Raw genomic sequence first — 26,960 nt, forward strand, 5'->3', positions numbered from 1 at the left:
TTATCTGCAGGGATACATGGGGCTGAAAAGGGAATATGAGGTGTATAAGAAATCGTGTAAGAATCACAGGATTGATCACTGGCTAAATGTCAAGGAGGAGGACCCAGAGAGATGTCCTTGAGGGCATTGAGTCGACATAAGTGAGAATAATAGGAATGGGAGAAACTATTTGGGGGAGTGTGTGTGTGTGTGTGTGTGTGTGTGTGTGTGTGTGTTTTTGGTAGGAGCAGAGTGAAATTGGAGGTGGCACTTGATGTACTAGTCAAAAGTACCCAATGGACATTTAGGAAATAGATTCTGGTGCTTGGTTGGGGAGGTCAAGATGAAATAGAGATTTGGGAGTTGCCAGACATTTGGAAAGCATATGGCAGAGTACATGATTTTGAAAATTGAATTGATATTGTTTCCTGGCATAAGTTAACTGAACTAGAGCTTATATATAAATGAACAGATGGACTTTTTCCCACCTTTAAAGTGAAAGCACTTCTGGCGTTTTGTACCAGGATGTTTTCTTTAAGGAATGCTGATAATTCAAATACTAATTCTCAGCCTATTCGTGTTTTAAGAGTACAACTGATAATCAAATGTGTCTTACTAAAGTTCTTTTAGTCTTCCCTGATCTTCTACATTAAAGAACTGTTGAATCTCTTCCCTTTTCTTTCTCTTTTTATATCTGAGTACAGTCTAATTTAAAAGGAAAGCAAAAAAGATAAAACCATACTCAGACAGGATGTTTGCTTTTATTTAAGTCACAGATTCACATTCGTAAACTGAAATAGAACCTAATATAATCTGACCTTTGGGGCAGTGCGCTTGTGCACTATGTAATGTGATAATAGGCTCACACGAAGGTTGAGAAGCACACACTTAGGATTTGGTCCCTACTTCTTTAGAGGTGATGTCTATAAATTATGTGCTTACCCCCCCTTTTTGTCTGCTTAACTCAGGTGACAGAAAATGAGAGAATACTTTTTTAAAAGGGAAAATGCAGTTCAAGGAACTTTGTGAGAGATGGTGTTGACCAAGTCAGAACTGAAAACAGAGGCAGGACTGTGTAATTTAGCTCTGTGGAATCATGTTATTAGCAAATGTGTATCTAGTAGGAGTGGTGAAGGAAATAGATTTCACAAGATAAGTGCTCAGAATACAAAGACCAAGTTCACTTAGGAGTTGGTTGATTTGAATTTAAAGATTAGAAATGTGGGGATTTTTTTAAAAAGGCAACCTCTCTTTTTCATTTGTTTGGCTTAGATTTTCCATTTACAGTTTTCTGTGAGCCTCATGTTCATTAATTTTCAATAATATCTCAGGAATTGCATAATTGTCATTTGATAACTCACTTGTCTGTAAAGAAACTAACAAGTCAAAGTTGGGAACATTTCTGTCTGTTGAAATACTAAGTAGTCTTCCCTTATCTGCAGTTTTGCTTTCTCAGGCTTCAGTTATCTGTGATCAACCGAGATCTGACAATATTAAATGGAAGATTCCAGACATAAACAATTCATCAGCTTAAATGGTCCACTGTTCTGAGTAGCATAATGACATCTTGCATCGTCTTCCTGTGTCTTGCCCGGGACACAAATCATCCCTCTCTATAGCATACCAATGCTACCTGCCTGATAGTCTCTTGTTTTCAGGTACTGTTGAGATACTGCAGTGCTAGAGTTCAAGTAACCCTTCCACAGTAGCCTAATGCTGTGCCACATCATCTTACATCATCACAAGAAGGGTGAATACGTTAGGTATTTTGAGAGAGACCACATTCACATAACTTTTATTATAGTATATTGTTACAGTTCTGTTTTTATTATCCTTGTTGTTAATCTTTTACTATACCTAATTTATAAATTAAGCTTTACCATCAGTACTTATGTATAGGAAAAAGCATAGTATATATAGGGCTTGATACTACCCTTGATTTCAGGCATTCACTGGGGTTCTTAGAACACATCCCTCACAGTAAGGGGGGGACTACTATAGTTTTAAGCTCTAAATTTAAGTATAGAGTGCAAATTACTTATCAATATTCTTATATTCTAAAGTGCTTTTCCTACTAAGAATTACAGTTTTCCTGTAAAAGAATAATGCAGTTTGATACTTAATAATTGGCCTGCCAAGGAAAGTTTAAAAAAAAAAAGCTTGCTATGTTTTAAGTCTTAACACTGAGTAATTAATTATAATTTTTTCTTATTGGTTTTCTGCTTGAGACAGAAGAGTAAATCATGAGTATCTTTGACTGAAGAGTTGAATTTATTGAAGTCTCTTCTCACCTTTAAAGCTAGATCTCTGTAGTGAAAATAGTATAGGGACTGTTCTGTGATGATGAATTGGGTAATTTTTTTTTTTTTTGGTGGTACTGGGGCTTGAACTCAAAGCCTCACACTTGCTAGAGCAGGTATTCTACTGCTTGAGCAACTTGTATTGAATATCTTAACGCATGTGAAGATCAGTTGTGAGACAAATGGATTGGAAAAGTTTAAAGGACATGAGTAGATTCTTTGGTCAGAAGAGTTAGTCACCCATAACAATTAGATGTGATATTAATCAACATTTGTTTGATCACTGGACAGATTTTTAATGGTTATTCTTTGAGTCTTGTTCTGTGAAGTTGGTAAAGGAATGGAAGCATGGTAGATTTCATTGTGTACTGCATTCAGTTTTTTTTCTGAGCATAGAAAACTATGGATTGGCAGATAGATTTAAAAGCAAAATGTAACTGGGTGTGGTGGTGTATGCTTGTAATCCCAGCTCTTGGGAGACTGAGGCAGGAAGATCTTGAGTTCAAGGCCAGCCTGGGCTGCATAGTGAATTTGAGGCCAGTCTGGGCATAGTGATACCCTGTCTCAAAAATAAATAAATAAATAAATAAGGCAAACAAAAATAAAATGTACACTTTCTAAAATTCAAATAATATTAAACTTTTAATTTCCTGTGATGCAGGGTACTGAACCCAGGGCTTATGCATGCTAGGCAAGTGCTCTACCACTGAGTTACATCTCAGCCTCAAAATGTAAATTTTTTTTTGTTTTTGAGATAGGGTCTCACTTTGTAGCCCAGGCTGGCCTCGAACTTACAATCCTCCTGCCTCAGCCTCCCAAATTCTGGGAATGCTGGCATTTCAGGCATGAACCACCACATCTGGCAAAAATGTATACCTTCTGACTTTGTCAGTTCTCTTTGTGAGTAGGGAAAGCAGTTTAAAAGTTGTTTTTATAAGGTAAGCATGAGAAGAAGGGGAAGACCAGTTGGTTTTAAAGAAGGAAATTAATTTCCAGCGCTTCAGTTCCCTCTACTTACTCTTTTCTAAAATTGTTATGCCTGAGAAATGCACTTGTTGTGGAGGTTCTATCATGTGGCCTCTCCCACCTGACTGAAGGCTGGCGTGCTTTTCTACCCATCTGAATCACATTATGTTATTGCCTCACAGTTTACATACTTCCAGTCCAGGGCAGCAGAACAGAAAGATAATTTGGTGATTACTTTAATGATAGCATAAAAGCATCACCTCACACTTTCATTAGAAGATATATTTAAAAAAAAATGTATTTTCAACTGGGTTCTTCAAAGTATGGGATAAGAGAAAGAAACACTACATTTGTGTCATGGGTGAACTGATATCCTAATATCTCTTTCCCTCCCTCCCTCCCTTTCCTTCTCTTCTGTTCTCCCTTTCCCTCCCTTCCTCCCTCCCTCCAGACAGGATCTCATCATGGAGGCTGGCCTCAAACCTAGTGATCCTTTAGCCTCAGGTTCCCAAGTGCTGGGATTAAAGATATGAACCACCATGCCTTGCTATTTGTTTTAAAAATACTACTTCCAGGTTCTTTGCTTGCTAAAGGAGGTCCAGTTGCACTCAAATATTTTGAGAACTCTGTTTAAATAAACACAAATGAAAAGAGAAAAATTGCTGGAACAACTCAATTTTTTAAAAAAGGTACTTTTTTTTTGTTTGGTTTTTGGTGGTACTGGGGCTTGAACTCAGGGCCTACACCTTGAGCCACTTCACCAGCTCCCTCCTCCCTTTTTTGTGATGGATTTTTTTCAAGATAGGGTCTTGCGACTGTTTGCCCAGCCTGGCTTCAAACCACTATCCTCCTGATCTCTGCCTCCTGAGTAGCTAGAATTAAAGGCCTGAGCCACTGGCACCCAGCAAAAAGATACATTTTTACTATTCATTTCTTGTTATGCTAATTATTTATAAAAATTTATAATAAAACTGTGCCTTTTGATAAATAGTGTGCCAGTGGTTATTGTAATAATTTAATCTAGGAATGAGAATAATTTAATCTAGGTAGAGAGCTTGCCTAGCACCTGTAAGGCTCTGAGTTCCATCCCCAGCACTGCGCCCCATCAAAAAAATAAATTTAGTTTAGAAGACAAAAATATAATGTGTAGGGCATTGTAGTTATTAGAAATTAAGAAAAACGTAAATGCACATACAAACATGTTACAGATGGAAGTTTTTGTAGGATGAAAGACTACAACATGTAAATAATCACATTCACATTAAATCTGTAGGAGGAAGTAGATTGGGGAAAAAAGTTCAAAGAGGAGAAAGCAAGTACTATTAAAAAAAGAGGTGCATTTATGTAATTTAAAATTTTTTCTAAGAAGAATCAAATCTATTGATACATTTAAAAGAATATGAATGCTTTATTTAAAATTTTTATATTATGTAAGATATTAATGTTGTTTACAACTGTTTAAATTTAAGATGAAAACTTTTGGGGACCAAGAGTGTGGCTCAAATTTGAAGAGCACCTGCCAGGCAAGCGCAGGGACCTGATTTCAAACCCTAGTACTCCCCTCCAACCCCCATACAAAAGAAAGAAAAGAAAACTTTTGGATTACTAATTTAAAATTTTGTGAAGCAGGCTGGGGATATAGCTTACTGTAGAACACTTGCCTAGTATTCACAAGGCCCTCGGTTTGATCCTCAGCACCACAAAAATAAGTAAATTGTGAAGTGTTGCATAGCTTTTCACTGATTTTAGTGTGAACAAGTTGAAGATCATTGGCTTGGACAGCTCCCTAAGAGCTTAATGTGTAATAGAACTTGCTTACCTACGATTGTTAATAAGTAGTGTTTTTTCATTGCTTTGAAACATGCCTCTAGAAGAATGCTTTACTCTTCAAGTTAAACTTTGCTTTGACTGGATAAAGGTATTTTGTGAAATCTGACTTTCTCCTTTATGTTGAACCTAAAAAAATCCTATCTGTTAACTGAATCTGGCAGTAGCTGCAGCTGTTGGTAATGACAGGTCTATTTACAGATCAATGACTGTTTCCATACAGTTTTGTATGGCAAGGATTTGTGTTGAAGAAAAAAAATCAATAAATGTGAACCAATTACTTAGTTAAGATTACTTAAATGGTTTTTGACATTTAGTATTAGAAAAATAAATGTTAAATTTAATAATGTCAAATTATGCCTATTTATGGCATCTCACCAAAAAATTCTTAACTTACAATACAGACTTAGTGTCCCCATTCGTTTCCATGTTTTTACATAAGTTTTTGGAAGGAAGTTCTAAATTAAGACTTGAAGTTGTTAAGTAAAGACTTTTTTGATATTCTAAAGCTAGGATAGGTTTCTCTTTTTTTGTCTTGTGAAATAAGTTCATTTATTGTTCTTCTAATATTTGATTGACTCATAAATTTAGAAAAATACAGATTAAGATAGGCATTACAAATTGCCTTCTGAAAAATACAGATTAAGATAGGCATCACAAATTGCCTTCTGAGGATAGTTCATTATTACAGACTCAGAGGAAATGTATTTTGGTTTTATCAGATTGCATCAAGAGAAGGACATTTTGTAGATATCTGTTGATTTCTGCTTAATTCCATCATGGTCAGAGGACAGATTTTTATATGATTTCAATGTGCGAGTTTGTTTTATGACCCAGGATGTTTTTCTTGGTGAATGTTTTATATGTATTTGAAAAGCATATGTACTCTGTTGTTGGGTAGGCAATAGTATAGTTTAGTTGATGGTGTTACTAAATTCTCTGTCATTTGCTAATTTTCTGCCTACTTATTCTGTTAATTACAGAGAGAAGACTATTGAAGTCTATAATTATAATTGTGGATTTGTCCATTTTTCCTTTTAGTTCTATCAGTTCTTATTTTGTGTATTTTGAGTCCCTATGGTAATGTTAAATACACATTTAAGATTATATCATTTTGGTTTGGCCCTTTTATCATTGTACACCATCTGTCTTTATTCCTGGAAAATTTCCTTTCTCTGAAATCTACTGTTTCTGGCCTGCCTTTCTTCCTCCCTCCCTTATTTCTTTCCTCCCTTTCTTCCTTCCTCTCCTCCTCCTCCTTTCTTCTTCCTTCTTCCTCTTCTTTTGCTGAGGCTCAAACCCAGGGCTTTGTACATGCTACCTTCCATCATTTTTTTGATAAGTGTTTGCATGATGTATTTTCACATTCTTTTAATTTATCTATACCATTATATATAAAATGAGCATCTTATAGATGGCATAGAATTGGCTTTTTTTTGTTGTTGTTGTTGTTCAGTTTGATCATCTTTGTCTTTTAGTTGATGTATTTGTAACATTTATATTGAATATATACTTATTGCTAGGTTTGGATTTAAGTATACTTTTTAAATTAGTTTTCCTATTTGCTTATCTGGTGGTGGGTTTTTGGTTTTTTGCTTTTGTTTGTTTGTTTTGGTGGGTCTTTTGACTTAGGATCTTGCTATGTAGCCTGGGCTGGCCTGAAACTCAGTCTTCCTGCCTCAGTCTCCCATGTGCTGAGATTAAAAGCATGTACCATCATGCCCAACTGCCTCTCTGTTTTTTTTTATTCTACTGTTTCTCTTTTCCTGTATTCTCTTGGAGCGTCAGAAAATTGTTTCGTATTTCATTTTATCTATTGGTTTTTGTTTTGTTTTGATTTGGGGGGAAGGACTGGGATTTGAACTCTGGATCTCACACTTGCTAAGCAGGTGCTTATTTATTGTTTTTAAACTATGCCTCTGTTTTGTTTGTTTGGGATAGTTGCTGTAGGGTTTATAATTTATATACTTAACTTTTCACAGTTCTGCCTAAAATGAGTATTTTACAACTTTAAGAGGAGTGTACAAACCTTACCACCACATCCTTTATATTTCTCTTATATATTTTACTTGTTGTATATCTGTTATATCTTTGTGCATTGAAAACTCCCACCAGACAATGTTATGATTTTTATTTCAGGATTTTTTTGTTTTTTGGTTGTACTGGGGTTTGAACTCAGGGCCTCATGCTTAGTAGGCAGGTGCTCTACCACTTGGCCAGCTCCACCAGCTCTTTACTTTCAAACGTAATACATTTTCTAAGAACTTAAGAGGAGAAAAATAACTTATTTTGCAGTATTGGGGATCAAACCCAGAGCCTTGTACATGCTAGGCAAGTACTACAAACCACTGTGGTGGTTTTTTGAGACAGGGCCTTGTTATATAGCCTAGGCTTGTCTGAAACTTCACCTGTATTCCAGCCTGGACTTGCACTTGATATCCTCCTCCCCTGCCTCTTCAGTGCTGGAATTACAGGAGTGTACAACCCCCCAGGCTAAAAAAATACTTTATTATAGTTACCTAGATAGTTACTGTATCTGTTGTTTTTCATTCATTCTTAAAGTTCCAGGTTTCTCTGGTATCATTTCTCTTTTGTCTGAACTTTCTTTAATAATTTCTTTTAAAGTAAGTCTGATTACAACAGATTCTTGTAGTTTTCCTTCTCTGAATGTCTATTTTGCCCTTGTTCCTAAAGGATATTTTTACTGGATATAAAGCTCTAGGTTATGGACTGACAAGTTTTGTTTCTGTTTATTTGCTCTTTGGAGCATTTAAGAATTTTTGTGCCATTGCCTGTCTCCATGACTTCTGCTGAGAAATTCAGTCATTTGAATTATTTTTCTCCAGTTTAAATGCGTCATTTTTCTCCACAGTTTTTAGCAGTTTGCTGTGATGTAGCTAGGCATGGATTTCTTTGCGTTTCTCCTGTTTGAAATTTGCTGAGCTTTTTGGAATGTCACTTTATGTCTTTTGCGAAATTTGTGAACTTTTTAGCCATTAACTTCAACTCACTTTTCACAATGGTACTTTTTTTTTTTTTTTTGGTCTCCTTTTTAATAGTACAATGACAACAGTGATAGACCTCTTAGAATTCACTCTAAAACTCTGTTCTTTGTGTGTGTGTGTGTGTGTGTGTGTGTGTGTGCACACGCATGTGTGTAGCATTGATGGGGATAAACTCAGGGCCTTATGCATGATAGACAAGCACTCCATCACTGAGCTACATTATTTTTTTTTAAATCTTGTTTTTCTTTCTCTTATGTTTAGATTAAGTAATTTCTATTTATCTGTCTTCACAGTAACTCATTCTTTTTTTTTAATTGTTATTTTATTCATATGTGCATACAATGTTTGGGTCATTTCGCCCCCCTTCCCCCACCCCCTCCCTTACCCCCCCTCCCTCCCTTACCCCCCTTATCCCTCGCTACCCGGCAGAAACTATTTTGCCCTTATCTCTAATTTTGTTGAAGAGAGAGTATAAGCAATAATAGGAAGGAACAAGGGGTTTTGCTAGTTGAGATAAGGATAGCTATACAGGGAGTTGACTCGCATTGATTTCCTGTGCATGTGTGTTACCTTCTAAGTTAATTCTTCTTGAACTAACCTTTTCTCTAGTTCCTGGTCCCCTTCTCCTATTGGCCTCAGTTGCTTTAAAGTAGCTGCTTTAGTTTCTCTGTGTTGAGGGCAACAAATGCTATCTAGGTTTTTAGGTGTCTTACCTATCCTCATATCTCCCATGTGTACTCTCGATTTATCATGTGATCAAAGTCCAATCCCCTTGTTGTGTTTGCCCTTCATCTAATGTCCGCATATGATTTTTGGTCTTTTGGGTCAGGCTAACCTCACTCAGAATGATGTTCTTCAATTCCATCCATTTACCAGCGAATGAAAACATTTCATTCTTCTTCATGGCTGCATAAAATTCCATTGTGTATAAATACCACATTTTCTTAATCCATTTGTCAGTAGTGGGGCATGTTGGCTGTTTCCATAACTTGGCTATTGTGAATAGTGCTGCAATAAACATGGATGTGCAGGTGCCTCTGAAGTAACCTGTGTCACAGTCTTTTGGGTATATCCCCAAGAGTGGTATTGCTGGATCATGTGGTAGATCAATGTTTAGCTTTTTAAGTAGCCTCCAGATTTTTTTCCAGAGTGGTTGTACTAGTTTACATTCCCACCAGCAGTGTAAGAGGGTTTCTTTTTCCCCACGTCCTTGCCAACACCTGTTGTTAGTGGTGTTGCTAATGATGGCTATTTTAACAGTGGTGAGGTGGAATCTTAGTGTGGTTTTAATTTGCATTTCCTTTATTGCTAGAGATGGTGAGCATTTTTTCATGTGTTTTTTTTGCCATTTGAATTTCTTCTTTTGAGAAAGTTCTGTTTAGTTCACTTGCCCATTTCTTTATTGGTTCATTAATTCTGGGAGAATTTAGTTTCTTAAGTTCCCTATATATTCTGGTTATCAGTCCTTTGTCTGATGTGTAGCTTGCAAATATTTTCTCCCCCTCTGTGGGTATTCTCTTCAGTTTAGAGACCATTTCTTTTGTTGAGCAGAAGCTTTTTAGTTTTATGAAGTCCCATTTATCTATGCTATCTCTTAGTTGCTGTGCTGCTGGGGTTCCGTTGAGAAAGTTCTTGCCTATACCTATTAATTCCAGAGTATTTCCTACTCTTTCCTTTACCAACTAAATCATTCTTTTCCCTAGTCGTTTCCATTCTGTTGAACTTATCTATTTTATTTTAAATTTTTATTAGCATACATTAATAGTATAAGGGGGATTTCATCATGTGTTTAAATATTTATTTATTTACTGAGACACGGTTTTACTATAGTCCAGCCTGGCCTTGAACTTGAGATTCTCCTGCCTCAGACTCTTGAGTGCTAGAATTACAGGGGAGTACCACTACACCCAATCCAATAAAGTTTTAAATTTGGTTATGTTTCAGCATGAAATTTCCATTTTGTTCTTTTTGTGTATGTTCAGTTTCATGTCATTTTAAGAATATTACATATTACTTCTTGGGAGTATGGCTATTAATAACTGCCTTAAAATTAGTTTAATAATTTCAACATCTGGGTCATTTGTAGTTGATGTCTATTGACTTTTCCTTGCAATTCGTTGAGAGTTTACTGAAATAAATTTACATTTATTTCAAATGTCAAATAAGTTTGGAGTGTATCTTGGACATTTTGAATCTTATGTTGTGAGTTCTGAGGGGTTTTTTTTGTGGTAGTGTCTGCATGTTCATTACCCCTCCCCTGTATCTAACCCAGGTCTTCTTGCATGCTAGGCAACCACTGAGCCACACTCCCAGCCCCTGAGTCTTGTTTAAATAAACCCTATTTTAAGATGGTAATTTTTTGTTTGTTTGTTCTAACAGGGAATGACCCAGTTGGATTCAGCTGCAAGTTTTGACTTGCCTTATGTAGCATGTGATTCCAATGTTAGTTCATTGTTAAGGTCTTTGTGGGGGTGTTGAGCCCTGTCCTATGTGCACATCACTTAGGGACCATTCTTGGAACTAGGCGGTGACCTCTTCTATATTTAGGTTCTTAGTGGTTATGTGCTGTTTAAGGTCGGACCCACACATATACAGTTCAGGAGTGAGCCAGGACTCCACAGACAACTTTATGGGAACCCTTTTGTAAACTTCCTCATATCTGCATCGTCATCAAGTCTCCCAGAATTAGTGATAAATAAGGACATAAAAGATGTCCTTTGATGGGAAAGAAAGGATGTGCAGTATCATTAGTCATCAGGAAAATCAAATTGAAACTACAATGAGATACTACTACATACTCACTAGAATGCTTAAAAATTAAAAGACTGACTAGTTGCTTGAGCAACTTAATAGGTGATGCAGAGCAATTGGAATGTTCATACATTACTGGTGGGATTGTGAAAATGATTCAACCACCACTTTGTAAAACAAACATAAAGTTAAACTTGAACTTACCATATGACTCAACCATGCCACTCCTAGATATTTATCAAAAGATGTGCCCACACTAAGATCTATTGCAGTGCTTTATTTATAATCACCAAAAACACGACAGCTGAAATACCTATCACATAGAGAATGGGTAATCAAATTGTACTACATTCATAAGTACTATTATTATGCAACAACATGGATCCATCTCAAAAGCACTATGCTTTTGAGTGAAAGAAACCTGATACGAAAGGCTGAATACTTTATAATTCAATTTATATGACATGTTAGGGAAGGCAAAAGTATAGGGAAAGAAATTGTCACTCAGAGAGTGGGCAACTGGGGGCAGAGAACTTTCTGGGCTGATGTCAATCTTTCTGTATAAATTACACCTCCATAAGTCCAACTTTTAAGCTTTAAAACAGTGTGTTGAATAGAGAGATTGTCAGTGTTTTGAATCAGTTACTTCATAATTGAGAATAAAAGGGAGTATTTAAGAAACTATGCTTCAAGAAGAATAAAATTTAAGGTATGCAAAAAGATTTGTATATACTGTTTTATATCCCTTTTATTGATATACAGTAAATATGACAATAAATGTATGTCTGCAGAATTGTATATGGTTAGATAGTAACCTACTTTATAATTTACTAAACTGGTCCTCCGTTTTTGAACATTTATGGTTGTTTCCAATTATATTTTCCTTTAGTATAAATTCCTGGAAAGGGAATTTCTGTGTTAAGGCCATCCTGTTTTATTTTATATTTGTTTATATATATATATATATATATATATATATATATATATAAGCTTTTTTTTTTTTTTGGTGAGACTATGGTTTGAACTCAGGGCTTCTTGCTTGCAATGTAAGTATTCTACCTCTTGAACCACACCTCCATTTTTTTCCTGTGGTTATTTTGAAATGGAATCTCGTGAACTATTTGCCAGGGTTGGCCTCAAACCACGATCCTCCTGATCTCAGCCTCCCAGGTAGTGAGGATTATAGGGGTGAGCCACCAACACCCAGCTGGTCATCCCTATTTTAAAGATTTTATGCACATGTTTCCAAATTATTTTCTAGAAATGTTCTAAACCTTTTGTCTATTTTTGTTTCATAATTTCTTAAGGGTTTTTTTTCGATATTTTATAATTTTTAGGTAATTAAATCTATCATTAGTTTTCTTTTCATGGTTTCACACTTTGAAGGCTTTCTTTCCTAAGAGTATGAAATTGCTTATGTTGACTTCTCTTTTGTTTATAATTTCATTTTTATATTAAACTCCGTATGGTGTAATGAGTTTATTTGGTGTAACTTGAGGTATGGCTCCTGTATTTTTACCATCTACTGAACCAGTTTTATCCATGTTAAAAGTTAGTGATTTTTCCTCATTGATTTTAAGTGCCCCCTTTGTCATATCCCAAATGCTTTTGTTTCTGCTACTGTGAGTTCTGCTTTCTTCCATTGGTTTGTTTATTTTTACATCTGACACGAGCTACTGTAGTAAGTGTAGTTTTGTAATAGCATATGAATATCTGGTAATGCAAGTCACCTCTCACCTTCCTTATTTTTTATCTTTCTTTGGGTATTCTCACCCATTTCTTAGACGTTCTCAGTTATTTTTGCAAATTAACCTCTGGATCATTTGTCCATTTATGCGATAAAATATTTTTGCATGGTGCATTTATAAATTAGTTTGAGGGAATCTGAGATCTATGTAAGCCTATATAGAACTCTGAGAGCATTCTTCTTATCTCTTCCAGATCCTTCAGTAAAACTTTGTAAAACTGATTTGTATTATATATTTTATTACATTTAATCTTACATATCTTGTGGCTTTTGTTGCAGGGACCTATTTTCTGGTGTATTTCCTTATTATTGTTGAAATACAGTAATGATACTGATTTTTTGGCATGGTGCTGGTGATTAAACCCAGGGCCTTGCATGTACTAGGCAAGCACTTCTATCACTAAGCTATATTCCCAACCCCAAGACATTGATTCTTGAATTGTTTTTAAATGGTCATCTTTTTATTTCCAATATCATTTTATGTTTCACTTAAATACAGTATTAGCAAAGGAAAATTTTAGGAGTGTATATCAAGATTTAACTGATATTCTGTATTTTCACTAGGTTCTACACTGTGACACTAATATTAATGTTACAGTTGGGCACACGGTTCACTGTAATATTTTCTCAAATCAAATCTAAAGAACCTACAGAAAGATACTTAACTCCAATAATATGACTGTTAGTTTTGGATTATTCATAGAGTTATATGTTAGTCAATATATAGGACTTTCTTTAGGACTAGAGGCCACTAAATGTATTTCTTCTCTTGGATTTAAGTCTTACTTTTAAAACACTTCTGTCCTTCCTTCCTACCCACCATCCTGGAGGTATGTGTGTGTGTTATTGATTAGAATTGGCTACTTATGGTACTATGAACGTTACATCTAAAAATCAGATCAGGTAACATGTTACCTGATCTAAAATGTTACTGTAAACTTAATTTTTTTGCTACTTTTTGTTAATTGCTACTGAAATAAAACAATTAAGGAACAGATAATAGAATTCTAGGACTCAAGCCTGGTTATTATGGTGTTGTAATCTGCTTAACTGCCCTCTGGCATAATTAAAGTGTGAGTTGGCCGTGTTTATAACAACACAGCTATTAAATTTTACATATGCAAAAAAGAAAAAGATTAGTTCATATTAATGTTACTCTGAAATTATTTTCATGTATTCCCCGTTTTGCTTCTTCACCAAGATTCTAAACACTCAATAGAAGTATTTTTTATTTATAAATCCCAATAATCTTAGTATAATATCTTATGCACAGTGACCGTTGCATTGTTACCAGTAATGCTAACTGTAACAAGCCAGTCACAAACAGACAAATTCTTCATGTTTCCACTTACATGAGGAGGTATCTAATGTCAAAATATTAGAAACAGAGAATAAAATGGTGGTTGCCAGTAGCTGAGGAGAAAGGACAAAGGAGAGTAGTTATGGGCACCGGGTTATAGTTTTGCAAGATGAAAAGTTCTAGAGATCTGTTGCACTGTTGCGGGAAGTTACAAGCTGAGATATGGGACACTGAGGCAGTTTAGCAGGAAGCAATGTTTTATTGTGCCAGCACAGACCCAGCGGACTCATGTCCAAAGGCTGAGCCCCGAGAACAAAGAGGTCTCATCTTATGTACCTTTGCAAGCAGGTTACAAAGGCAATAAAATTAAAAAAACAAGGTTTAACCCATATATGGCTATATGCAATTCTATAGGCTACTTCACCCTTGTGCTAAGTGCTCTTCTACCCCTAATGCTATGTGACCTTCTTCACCTTTGGATTGTTTAGGTTTTATCTCTCTGCTATGCCATCCCTACCTCCCTACTACTTTATCAGAACACAGGCCTAGTCTGTTTTCTTTTGATTCTCCTCCCTGCTACACAACAATGTGAATATAATTATATTATTCTGCTTTCTATTGCTGTAACAAAATACCTGAGGCTGAATACAAAAAAAGTGGTTTCTTTAGCTCACATTGTTGGAGGCTGAAATGGTTAATCTTAATCTTCAGCTAATTGGATTGAGAAGTGCTCAGGTGATTAGTAAAGCACACTTCTGGGTGTGTCTGTGAGGGCATTTCCAGAGACGATTAGCTTATGAGGGCTTTGACCTAACTGATGGATTCATAACATGATGTCATTATCAGGAGATGGTGAAAAGTAGAAGGTGGGGCCTAATTGGAGAAAGTAGGGCACTGGGGTTGTATTGTTGGAGGCTTTATCTTGCCCTGACCCTTTTGTATTCCCACTCTCTGCTTCCTATCTGCTACAAGGTGAAGAACCCCCTCCACCATACATGTTCTGCTAAGAGCATGTAGTCAAGCAACCATGCATTGAACCCTCTGCAAAATAAGCAATTTCTCCTTTAAGTTGTTCTCTCAGATATTTTTGGTCACAGCCATGGAAAAGTAACAGAGGATTGAGTTGAGAAATGCCTAGGAGATTAATAAAGCACACCTCTGGGTGTGTCTGTGGGGGCAGACACAGCCAGACTCAAATAGAGCAACCCATCAATTTGGCTTTTGGTTAGGGTCCACTTGGTCAGGTCACTATATGGCAGAAAAACAAAAAGGGAACTGGCCACATGCAGAAGAGAACAATATAGTGTGGTGACCCTGCTTTTTAATAACTTGCTCTCAAGAACTAACTTGGGTTCCACTGGAACTATGTTAATCCCTTCCAAAGGCAGTGCCCTAGTGACATAATCACTTTTCATTAGACTCCATCTCTTAAAGGCTTTCCCACCTGTTATATTACCACAGTGGGGACTAAACTTCCAGCATATTGAACCTTTAGGAGGGTGAGGCAAATCAGGTCAAAATTATAGTATAGTATACTATTGTAATATATATATATGTATTTTTTAATCTTTGTAATGTACATGTAAATATGATTGATGTGGCAGATTTTATGTTAATGTGTTGTTTAACACTGTAAGACTAAAACAACAACCCTTTAATAGTTCCTATTGTATTTAGAATAAAATTCTAAACTCTTACCCTTAGTGCCAAAGCCCTGTATGATCAATCTTGTTTTGCCCAAGTCTGTCAAGCTCATTTTGTGTCATTCCAGCCTTTGCTATTATTGTCCAGCCATTATAGCCTTCTTTGCACTTCTCAAACTCTCCAAGTTTTTCCTTCTGCCTGGAAAATTCTCTTAGACTTTACCCTGCTGGACTGTCTTGATTTTCGTATCTTGGCTTAGTAGTATCTCCTTGCAAAGCCTTTTCCTGACCATGTAATCTCTACTTGCTGCTGGCTGTTACATCACTCTATTAAATTTTTTGCACAACATTTCTCACCATCTGCTATTTTTATTTATATAAGAATTTATGTGAGAGCAGGGACCTTGTCACCATTCTTTCCCTGTGTACCTAGAACAGTGCCTGACCCATAGTCAGGGCTCCGTAAATATTTGTTGAAGGAAAATTGAACTTCCTAGTTTTAAATGATCATTTCTTGAGAAAGGACTACCTTTTTCCTCAGGCTTTAAACTTGCATTTTCAAATTCCTTCTTGGATGTCCCTGTCTAAGTGTTCTGCAGATACCTCAAACTCAGCATATCCGAAACAATTGTCATGTCCCTCTCTGTTCAAACTTGCTTCTTCTCTGTTAGTGGCTTCCTCATTAGCTAAACTGATCTGGCCTGAGGTCCTCTTTGATTGTTCTCTCTTCCTCAACTCCCACCATTTTTCTTTCAGACCCTGTATTTCTTGTTGCATTCCTCCCTTCCATTCCACACAGTTCCTGCCCACACATTTTAGGCATTATTACTTTTTACTGGGACCACTGTTAAAACTGCCTGTGGGTTTTTTGTTTCCAGTCTCTTTCTTCTCCAGACCATACTGCCTCTTATCCATGCTACCACTTTTCTGTTCAAAACAAACAAACTTTTTATGCCTTGGAAAGACAGGAAGCCCCTACTCCCAGCCTTTTACACCTTGTTTACCTTTCACTACATCTCACCGGCCCAGCTTCAACTATATGTGTTTCAGCTATAATACTGTTGCTTATCAGCCACACAGATGTTTGTCAACATTTGTTAGATCCTCTGCCTTTACAAAGCCATCTCCTCTGTCTGACTGGACTCCTGATTCCCACAGCTCTTTAACACCTCACTAAAAAAAAACACCTCCCCCCAAGAAACCTTTTTGATTTTTGTTCTTTAGTTTTTAAAATTTTATCATTTTTATATTGACTCACATGTATATACATTGTTTGGGCCACCTCCTCCCCAAGAAGAATTTTTAGATCTTTTGTCAACCCTAGAATTGTAACTGCTATCATAGACCTGTAATATCTCTATTACTGTATTAAATTGTGACAGAATATACATAATGTAAAATAAGCATTTTATTCATTAGATTCATATTTTTGTATAACCACCATCACTATTCTCTATTATCATTTATTATTTATGGATATGGTTGTCTCCTCCACATTATAAACAAAAACTTGGCCTGACTTAAAAGTATTTGATTAATGTGGATGAACATGAATATAATTTGAAAATCTCCTGTATGTGTTCTGAGGTTAGATTGCATGTCACCAATATTGGTGTGATACTGCCTGGTGTGAACACTTCCAAAGTGTTCACTTTCCTTCTTTTTATTTCTTTCTCCAGATGGCATGCGTTAGAGTTCACAGAGTCCTGGGTTTTATAAAAGTTCAGTTTCCTCTTTACTAGCTTTTGATTCTTTACACTTAGCCTAGTTTTTTCTTGTCTTAACAATGTGTAGTCTGTCACTATGCTGATGAAGTGGAGTATATTGCATTAGGTAAGTTGGGCACACTGAAGAGCTAGCTGTCTCAAAGCACATAATGGAACCTCAACAGAAATGACATTGAGAATTTAATTCCAGTAACATTGCTATTTCATTTCTGTCAAAGTTATGTTAATTGTGCTGTATTGTTTACTTTTCTTTACTGTTTTACAGCCCCCGTTCTTTGATGGACTCCTAGTAAGAGGTGGTTTGACTTTTCTCTACAAAGAGATTTCAGAATTGTCTTTTTCTCCCCCAGGTGTTCTCTTTTTGCCTCTTCTCTTATAAGCAAGCCAGCATGTATTTTTAAACATCTTAGAAGCTGAGAGTTGGAAGGATCCTTTGAGATCATTTAAATAAATAGAAAGACCTATGTTAATGCCAAAGCGTTCTCAGGCTTCAAGTGGTAGACAATCTAGGACTGTTGGTGCTGAGCCACTGAAAGGGAAAGGTTCTTTTCCCTTTGAATCTGAAGGATCCTGCATGACATCACCTGAGATGTGCTGGGGGCTACAGAAGGATGACATGGTGGCGTATGTCTGTAATCCTAGTACTGTGGAGGCTGAGGCAGGAGACCCTGTCTCAATTCCCCTGCCCCACCAAAAAAAAAGAAAACCCACAAAAGTTGATCTTCAATACCCACATTTGTACTTTGCACTTTGTCCTGTCAAAGGAAAAAAAGCCTCTTTGAGGATAATTGAGGAAAAGGGAAGTCCACTTTGCTCAGGAGTAGGTATATGTAGAAGGATTTTGATGAGTAGTGGGCATCAATTGAGCAAAATCTAGACCCGTGAGGCATCTTTCAAAGATTATGGAAGGAAGTGACTAAGGTCAAGGCCCATTTCACATGCAAAAAAAAAAAAGGGCTTTAGAAAGCATCTGATATTACAACTGTTTGCCTATTCACATTTCATGAACAAGGTGAGATCATAGAGAAGTTATGCCTCTCCCTTCATTCACCTAAAACAAGGTGTAAAAAAATCAAGTGACAAGATTGTGGTTTGAGATCAGCCAGGGTAAAAAGTTAGCAAGACTTTATCTCAATCAGTAAGCCATGCCTGGTGGTACATGCCTATGGTCCCAGCTACATAGGAGTCCATAGGTAGGAGGATGGTAATTTAAGGCTGGTGCAGGCAGAAACATCAGCCCCTACCTAAAAAGTAACTAAAAAACAGAAAAGGGCTCAAGAGATAGAGTGCTTGCCTAACAAGCATGAGGCCTGAGTTCAAACCCCAGTACTGTTCCCCACCCCCAAAAAAAATTATACATGGCAGAGATGGCGGATTTAATTTCTTCAGTCTTTTTTTTTTTTTTTTTTTTTTTTTTGGTAGTACTAGGGTTTGAATTTAGGGCCTTTTGCTTGCTAGGCAGGCATTCTACCACTTGAACCATTCTTCCAGTCCTTCTTCAAGTCTTTTGAAGGGTAGAATTCCTTTCTTTTTGCAAGTAAACTTATTTTTCCTTCATGTTACAGGTGGTATGCAAGATTACAATTATGTGTGGGCCAACTGTTTTGAGATCACATTAGAACTGTCTTGTTGCAAATACCCACCTGCTTCACAGCTGCGACAGGAATGGGAGAACAATCGCGAGTCTTTGATCACGTTGATTGAAAAGGTAAAAGTAGCTGACTGGAAGGTTGAAGTATAGAAATAATGGATTAAATAAGGGAGAAATTTGATTGCATATGAGTAACAATCTAAATTAGGTATCCTTATCTTAATCTGCTTTAATTACTTAATATTATTATTATTTAAGATTATAACCTGTTAAAATATATTCTAGTTTTGTCTTTCCTGTCCCCCACCCCTAGCACTCTGCTCTATTGGGGTCCTTTTGTCCATCTTAGAATACTTTTACAAATGGAAATAACTAGCACATTTGTATTACTAGAGTGTCCTCCAGTGGTAGAGTGAGTGCTTGGCGTGATTGAAGCCCTGGGCTCAATCCTCAGCACCAAAAATCCTGACAAACTTGTTCTACTGGGTTATTACTATGTCATGTGTTCATATTTGCTAGAGAGCCATTACCACTGTATGAAACATGAACATCAGTTTAATCTAAATCAAACTCATAGAACTATGGGATATACCAGAATTTATAGTTTGCTGAGAAAAGTAGAAGCCTAGCTTTGAAGAGAGGGAATTTCAAAAGCACCTTATTAGTGTAGAGAGTTCAGACATACATGACTTAAGTTTAAGAATTTAATACTTTTGTCTATATTTCATGTTTTGGAAATACAGAGGAGTAACCTTATCTTTTAGAAATTTTAGCATCAATGTAGATCAGCATTATATTGTCTTGCCTTCCAAATTGATTGTCTCTGAACTTTTATTCTTGTTTTTTAGGTCCACATTGGAATTAAAGGATTTGTTAAAGATTTAGTAACAGGATCGGGGTTAGAGAACGCAACCATTTCAGTGGCTGGTATTAATCATAATATCACAACAGGCAGATTTGGTGATTTCTACAGATTACTTGTTCCTGGAATTTATAATCTTACAGCAGTTTCAACTGGGTAAGAATTTAAACCAGACTCTTAAAATGTCAAGTCTCCGTGTTATGTCTAAGACAAAAAGATACTCTATTAAATCTTACTGTATCTGGCTTTTATTTTTCCTTATTTACTGATTTTTCTCCTTTTATAATGAGAATACAGTCATAGAGTATTTTGTCACATAGTCGAGCAGTGTGAAGCATTGGGTGGAAAGACAATTTTAACAGCTTCTAATGAGGCTTAGCTGTGTAAAGTATTGCCTCAATGCCAATTAAATACCAGAGTGAAAGAAACCCAAGGTTCTAGAAATGGCATTTGAAGAACTGTTCTTACACCGGCTTTCTTATATGTTAAGGAGTGGTTTCCCACCTACCCTAGAAACCTTTCTGGAAGCTGACTTTCATAAGGATTTAATTGGTAACCTTTCATTTAATTTTGAACTTCAAGGTTTGGGAAAGAAAGTGGAATGCAGTTTGATAAGGCACTGCAAAGATGGATAATTTATGCCTTTGAATATTGTAGTGATGGTTACTGTGGAGTAATTAGCATATTTGTTTCTTTGAATGTGATTTTTTTTGGTAACCAGTGTAGTGTGTGGTACCTGAAATGGTTGGTAAGAAAAAAATAACTCCTTAAAGACTTAACCTGAGATAACATCCTAATACTCTTCATACATGTATCTTTGTTTACTTTTGAGTTTTGATAAACTAATAAGTGCAAGAGTATGAAAAGGGTACTGTTGTGTTTTATAATATTAAAAGCATTGTGTGGTTTAACTCTAAGCCATCTCCTTTTTCAAATATTTTTTCAGATATATGCCACTGACTGTTAATGATATAATGGTTAAAGAAGGACCAGCTACAGTGGTGGATTTTTCCCTTCGGCCAGCAGTGACTTCAGTGGTCTCTGTCACAACTGATGCTTTAGCAACTGCTAGCACAGTTGCTGGCCCTAATATTGCTCCTGGAACACCCTCTTCTCACCAGCCAATTCAGCCAAAAGATTTTCACCACCACCATTTCCCTGATATGGAAATCTTCTTGAGAAGATTTGCCAATGAATATCCTAATATCACTCGCCTTTATTCCTTAGGAAAATCAGTAGAGTCGAGAGAACTATATGTGATGGAGATATCTGATAATCCAGGTGTCCATGAACCAGGTAATTGGTATTGCCTTATACATTATTTCAGTAGTACATCTCAAAGGTATGTTATATTGCTGTACTTTATTGAGAAAAAGTCACCTATAGTATGTATAGCTAGGATTAAGAAAATGTAATTTAATAAAATGTAGCCAATCTATTTCTAAAAAAGAAGAAAAAAATTTTCTTTTGGTGGGACTGGAGTTTGAACTCAGAGCCTTGTGCTTGCTTAGGTAGGCACTCTTTATCTCTTGAGCCATACCTCTGGCCCAAGAAAATCCACTTAATTATCCACATTTGTGTGGTATTTAGTATTTGCATAAATTAGATTCCTTCTGCTAATATAGGTATATGTACATAAATTAGATTCCTTTTGCTAAAATGTGGCCTGTACATATGCATTACACATATGTATGTATGTGCATATATGTATATGTATACAGACACACACACACTTTGAGTCGGATCAGACATAAATGTTAGTAAGGAAGCGTCAAGATGTTTGGGAAGGTTTTTCTTGCTTTTAGCAAAATAACATGTTTTCTTGAATTTATGTTCAGGATTTTTATACTCATTGGGGAAAAAACAGAGAGTCCATCATAACTGAAAAGGGAAAAAGATCTTCCACATAATTATTTTGTTTTCAGGTGAACCAGAATTTAAGTACATTGGAAATATGCATGGAAATGAAGTTGTTGGTAGAGAACTGCTACTGAACCTCATTGAATACCTTTGTAAGAACTTTGGAACAGATCCTGAAGTAACAGATTTGGTTCGTAGTACTAGAATTCACCTTATGCCATCCATGAATCCTGATGGATATGAAAAGTCCCAGGAAGGTAAAGAATAGTTGATTATTAATGATTAATCTTTGGGTTATCAAATGGCATGATTTATTTAGGGTAGAAGAGACTTTGAACAATTTCTTCCTTTTTAAAATTCTTATCATTTACAATTGATTTTAGCTCTTTTGTATACTTGTAAGGTAGGTGAAACCATTCTTTGGGTGATCAGGTTTACATATTTAATAGCTTTTTTTTTTTTTTGCATGTTGTTATTGGTATTAGCCGGGGTTCTTTGGAAGAGCAGAACCAATAGAAAAAAATAATATATATATATATGTATATATATAATTATCAAAGGGGATTTATTAAATTTGCTTACACAACTGAAGGCTGGCAGTGCAGTGGCCATCTGCATGCTAGTGAGCCAGAGAACCTGGAGTTGCTTAGTCCAAGAAGTTGGAGGACTCAGAATAAGGGAGTCTAATGATATAGTCTCAGACCAAGGCTGAAGGCCTGGAGGCTCCCTGGGGAGTCACTGGTGTTAGTCTATGTTGAAAGGGTGGAGAAGCTAGAGTCTGATGTCCACAGGTAATGACAGCAGGAAGAATGGAGCATGCAACTCACTGGCTGGCATCCTCCTCTTTACACTTTTCTTTTTTTTCTCCTTCTTTCACTTTTGTTCCATCTGTATCCCCAGCCTATTGGATGGTGCTGCCCACATTCAAGGCAAGATTTTCCCCCTCAGTTTCAATCCCACATGTTAGTCATCTCTGGAAATGCCCTTAGACATACCCAGAAGTATACTTTACTAATCTCCTAGGTATCCCTCAATGCAATCAAGTTGAAAAGATTAACCATCACACTCTTATTTATTAAAAACAGTATAAAATTTTTACAAATTATTTCATTTTAACAGTAATTCTTATTAAATTCTTGTATTGGGAATCTTATTTTATAAGTAAAAAAATCAAACTAGATTATTTAGAAGTCAGTGACTGTTTTTGACCTAGTTCTATTCCTCATACATATATATTCTAAACCTCCTGAATTATTGACTTTCCATTCTTCTGCCTCTCTGGGCAAGCCCATCCTCCTTGGGCAATGTAGTAAGGGCTGGGAGAGCAGGTTTACATGGCTACCTTTTGTAGAACTAGGAGAATGAGAATCTCTTTTCCCAGCCCATGATTCTGTTAAGGAAGTTTTAAGTTTTCTTTTTCCCCTCTGAGGGCATGATAATTTTGGTCTAAAATAAATGGCCAGTGAGCAGACTAAGAGGGAAAAAACCAGAGCAAATTTATCAACATGCAGAAACACGGAACCCATACACAAAGTACAAGACTCAAAGGGAGTTTAGACAGTTGAATCTTATATACAGCTAAGCATAGGTTTAGAGGCTTGGACTTCCTGGTTGGCTGCAGGCTGTGTAAGTTTGAGGAGAGAATGTGTACCGTGAGCAAGAGTTGTCTAGTTACACAGATAAAGTCTCTCAGGTAATAGGCGCCTGTGTTCGCCAATGTCTGGGCCAGATGTCAGACACCCAATCAGTCTTCCTCTGGAAATACTTTCCTAGGCAAAAAGCATGTATCAGATAGGAAAGCCTCTACCTGCATGTGCTGTTGTGGATAGATGTAAGCTTCTTTTTATAAAAGGACAACTTTTCAGAAGGTTTTTTGTTGTTGTTGATTTTTTTTTTTTTTTTGTCATACTGAGCCTACACCTTGAGGCATTCTACCAGCTCTTCTTTGTGAAGGGTTTTTTTGAGATAGGGTCTCGAACTATTTGCCTGGGGCTGGCTTTGATCTGTGATTCTTCTGAGCTCTGCCTTCTGGGTAGCTAGGATTATAGGCGTGAGCCACCAGCTCCCAGCTCAGAGCTATTCTTGTAATTGCAATTTCTCTGAATAACCAACTTGAAATATATGCAAGAAATCTATGTGAGTGTGATATTTTACTCCCCTACAATAGCTTCTAGTCAATGATATCTTATGAGTAGAATAGGCACCACAGTATGAATATGCAGCCACATGGTTCATAACACACTCAGCTAACCACTGGGAGAATCAACTGGTTATCATTACCCAAAGGTGCTCATGAGCAAGTAGGCTCATGTTAATCCTATATATTAATTTAAATTCTCTCCCTAAAGACCTTATTTTTTGTTAGCATCACAAGAGTTCCCAAATACTCCCTTACCTTGCTGAAAGGTGGAACTGATTAGTATTGGTGAGCCCTCTGTTAAGTTTTTTCATTTGCTTGTATTTTTTTCTCATTGTAATAACAGTAATAGGGCTCTCACCCCATATTAAAATGAAATATGCACAGTTAAGCTTAAATTGTACCTTTCTCCTCCATCAGGTTAAATTTCCAACTATGGTTTTGGCTAACTTTACTTTTTTGTGATTACTCTAAGCCTACCACAATTTTCTTTTCATTTGGTCTTATAATGTCTTACAATGTCTTAGTGACTTGTGTAAAAGTACAATAGAGTCCCCCTCTGATGAATAATGCTCACTCAACATTGTGATCATGTCCTTGTATGTGGATTATTGACAGTTGAGCAGTACTCTAATATAATAATTTGTATTAATGTTTATATTATAATATTAATATAATGTATATGATACAATATTACTATAATAATAATTATATAATATTGATAATATTGTTAATATAATAATTTGTATATTAATCCAGTTATAGTAACTGGATTTGGATTTTTTTCTCTCAAAGTACAACCAGAGGGTAGAAACAAAAGAATAGTAGTTTTAGCCTTCTGTTCTAAAGATCTGGAAGAGAGAGATTTTTTTAATGCACGGTTTAAACAAGGTGTATTGTAATCACAGTGGCATTGATAATAGTGAAGCCTAATAAGTTTGTACTTGCCTTTGAGTTAACATAGCTGAAGCAGTATGTGCTGAATTAAAATAGAAGTAAAACATACTTTAAATTTGAATCTTTTATCCTACAGGAGATTCATTAAGTGTAATTGGCAGAAACAACAGCAATAACTTTGACCTGAACCGAAATTTCCCAGACCAGTTTGTTCAGATCACAGATCCCACCCAACCAGAAACTAGTGCTGTAATGAGCTGGATGAAGACCTATCCATTTGTGCTGTCAGCAAACCTACATGGAGGTATGGCAACTTTATATTCCTCTAATTAGTTCTTATTGATTGCATTTGAAAATCTGTTGAAATTTTACCTGCCTTAGACTTTTCTTAGACTTTCTATTATGCTTCTATGGTACGTGACAACATGAATTTTTTTCATTGCTTTTTAGGCCTGTTTCCTAACTGTTCCCTCCAGTCTTTTTCCCTCTTTTCCCTCCCCACCCTTTTTCTCCCTCCCTATCCCCCATCTCCTTTCTTCTTCCCTCCTTCCTCCTCTCTCCTTATTCTTCTCTCTAATCATCCTCTCCCTCTCCTCTTTCTCTGGTAGTTCTTCAGATAGCTTTTTGTTTATCATACTGGGAACTTGGTAACATGCTCTTTGTCATTCACAAAAAATCAAACACCAACAGGTCCAAATGTTTAGACCAGTTTTCTCCCAAAGCTTCATAAACTCTTTTATGTAAGTTTAGATTTTGACATTCTCTTATCTTTCACTTGTTATATGTATATATATATCCTTAACTGTAGCACAATTAACTTATTCTCATGTAGGGTCTGACTCTGCATATCTCCATGATTCAGCGGGAATGGATTGGTTGAATAGAATGAGAGGTCATACATTAAAATTCATCACAATGTCCATCTAGGGTTGTGTGAGTGAGAGTGAAGGTATCAGTGCTTTCACATGATTGTTCATCCAGCATTATCCATAATAATTATAAGTAGAAACAACCATCAGCTGATAAATGGATGAATAGAATGTGGCATATCCATACCATGGAATGTTATTCAGTTTAGAAGGAATCAAGTATTAATACATGCTACAACAGAGATGAACTTTGAATTGATTTTTATTTATTTATGGAACTTAAGTGTTCATGCTTGGTAGGCAGACACTGTACCACTTGATTTTGGTTTTGGTTTTGTGGAACTGGGGTTTGAACTCAGGGCCTCCCACTTGCTAGGCAGGCACTCTACTGTTGGAGGCACTTGAGCCACTCCACCAGCCCAGAGATGAACTTTAAAAACATGCTGAGGGACAGAAGCCACTCACAAGAGGCCACATATAGTATGATCATACTTACATGAAGTGTTCTGAACAGGCAAATCCATAGAGACAGAAAGTAAATCAGTAGTTGCCTTGGGTTGGAGTAGATAGTGATGGGAAAGGGGTAGGGATTTCTAGTGGGTTTGGGGGATTCTTTTTGGAGCCATGAAAATATTCTATAACTAAATAGCAGTATGGTTGTACAGCCTTAGGAAGTACACATCACACCTTTAAATGGATGAATTGTTTCAAATGTGAATTGTATATCAGGGAAAGTATCAGCACCGTGGGCACTGGGGAAGAAATTGAGTGTCAGTCAACATTTGTTGGAATATCCAAAAACAGTACCATAATTGAGATCTGATAGCATAAAGAGTAACCTTCCATTTTACAATGATAGTACATACTTACAGACCATTTTAGGAAGTAAATTGAGATTATTACTAGCAATTAAAAATTGCTTTGAAAGATTACCAGTAGTAGAAAAAAATAAGTATTCAATAACTGTTCTCAAAGAGCCATATAGAAATTATGAAGCTATATCCTGGCTGGCAAAAATTTTTTTGTTTTGTTTTTGGTTTTCGGTACTGGGGTTTGAACTCAGGGCCTTACACTTTCTAGACAAGAGCTTACCACTTGAACCATACTGCCAGCGCTTCTTTAACTATTTTATGCTATATTTAATAGAAAATGTTTTTTCATTTTTGAGATTTTAAAAAGTATTCTCAGAATAAGTCATGTGGGGTAAGGAGGGGGTTGAAGGGGAGAGACGATGGGGGAAATGTAAGTAATGTACAAGGTAAGTCTAATCAGAAATGTCACCACGAATCCCCCCCATATAATGAATATATCCTAATAAAAAATGTATTTAAAAAAAAGCCAGAGAAGATAACCACTTTGAAAAAAAAAAAAAAAGAAGTCATATGTCAGCCCAGCATGTGTTACACACCTGTAATCCGTCATGCTAGGGAGTGTGAAGAATAAGGAGGATCACAAGCTTGAATCCAACTTGGACAACATAGCAAAAAAAAAAAAAAAAA

At 36.2% G+C, this 26,960-nt stretch overlaps 1 protein-coding gene across 2 annotated transcripts in view; it reads left to right on the forward strand.

Annotated features, from left to right (window-relative positions):
• The window catches only part of Cpd (carboxypeptidase D), a 74,608-nt gene that overhangs the window by 14,046 nt on the left and 33,602 nt on the right, over nucleotides 1-26,960 (forward strand). For both annotated transcript variants that reach the window (XM_020178819.2, XM_020178820.2), the window contains exons 3-7: nucleotides 18,811-18,953; nucleotides 19,685-19,854; nucleotides 20,645-20,994; nucleotides 21,624-21,815; nucleotides 24,729-24,896. In XM_020178819.2, the coding sequence (XP_020034408.2) occupies nucleotides 18,811-18,953; nucleotides 19,685-19,854; nucleotides 20,645-20,994; nucleotides 21,624-21,815; nucleotides 24,729-24,896 (1,023 nt within the window). The remainder of the gene's footprint in view (nucleotides 1-18,810; nucleotides 18,954-19,684; nucleotides 19,855-20,644; nucleotides 20,995-21,623; nucleotides 21,816-24,728; nucleotides 24,897-26,960) is intronic.

This window comes from Castor canadensis, chromosome 11 (genome assembly GCF_047511655.1).
Source record: "Castor canadensis chromosome 11, mCasCan1.hap1v2, whole genome shotgun sequence".
NCBI lineage: Eukaryota > Metazoa > Chordata > Mammalia > Rodentia > Castoridae > Castor > Castor canadensis.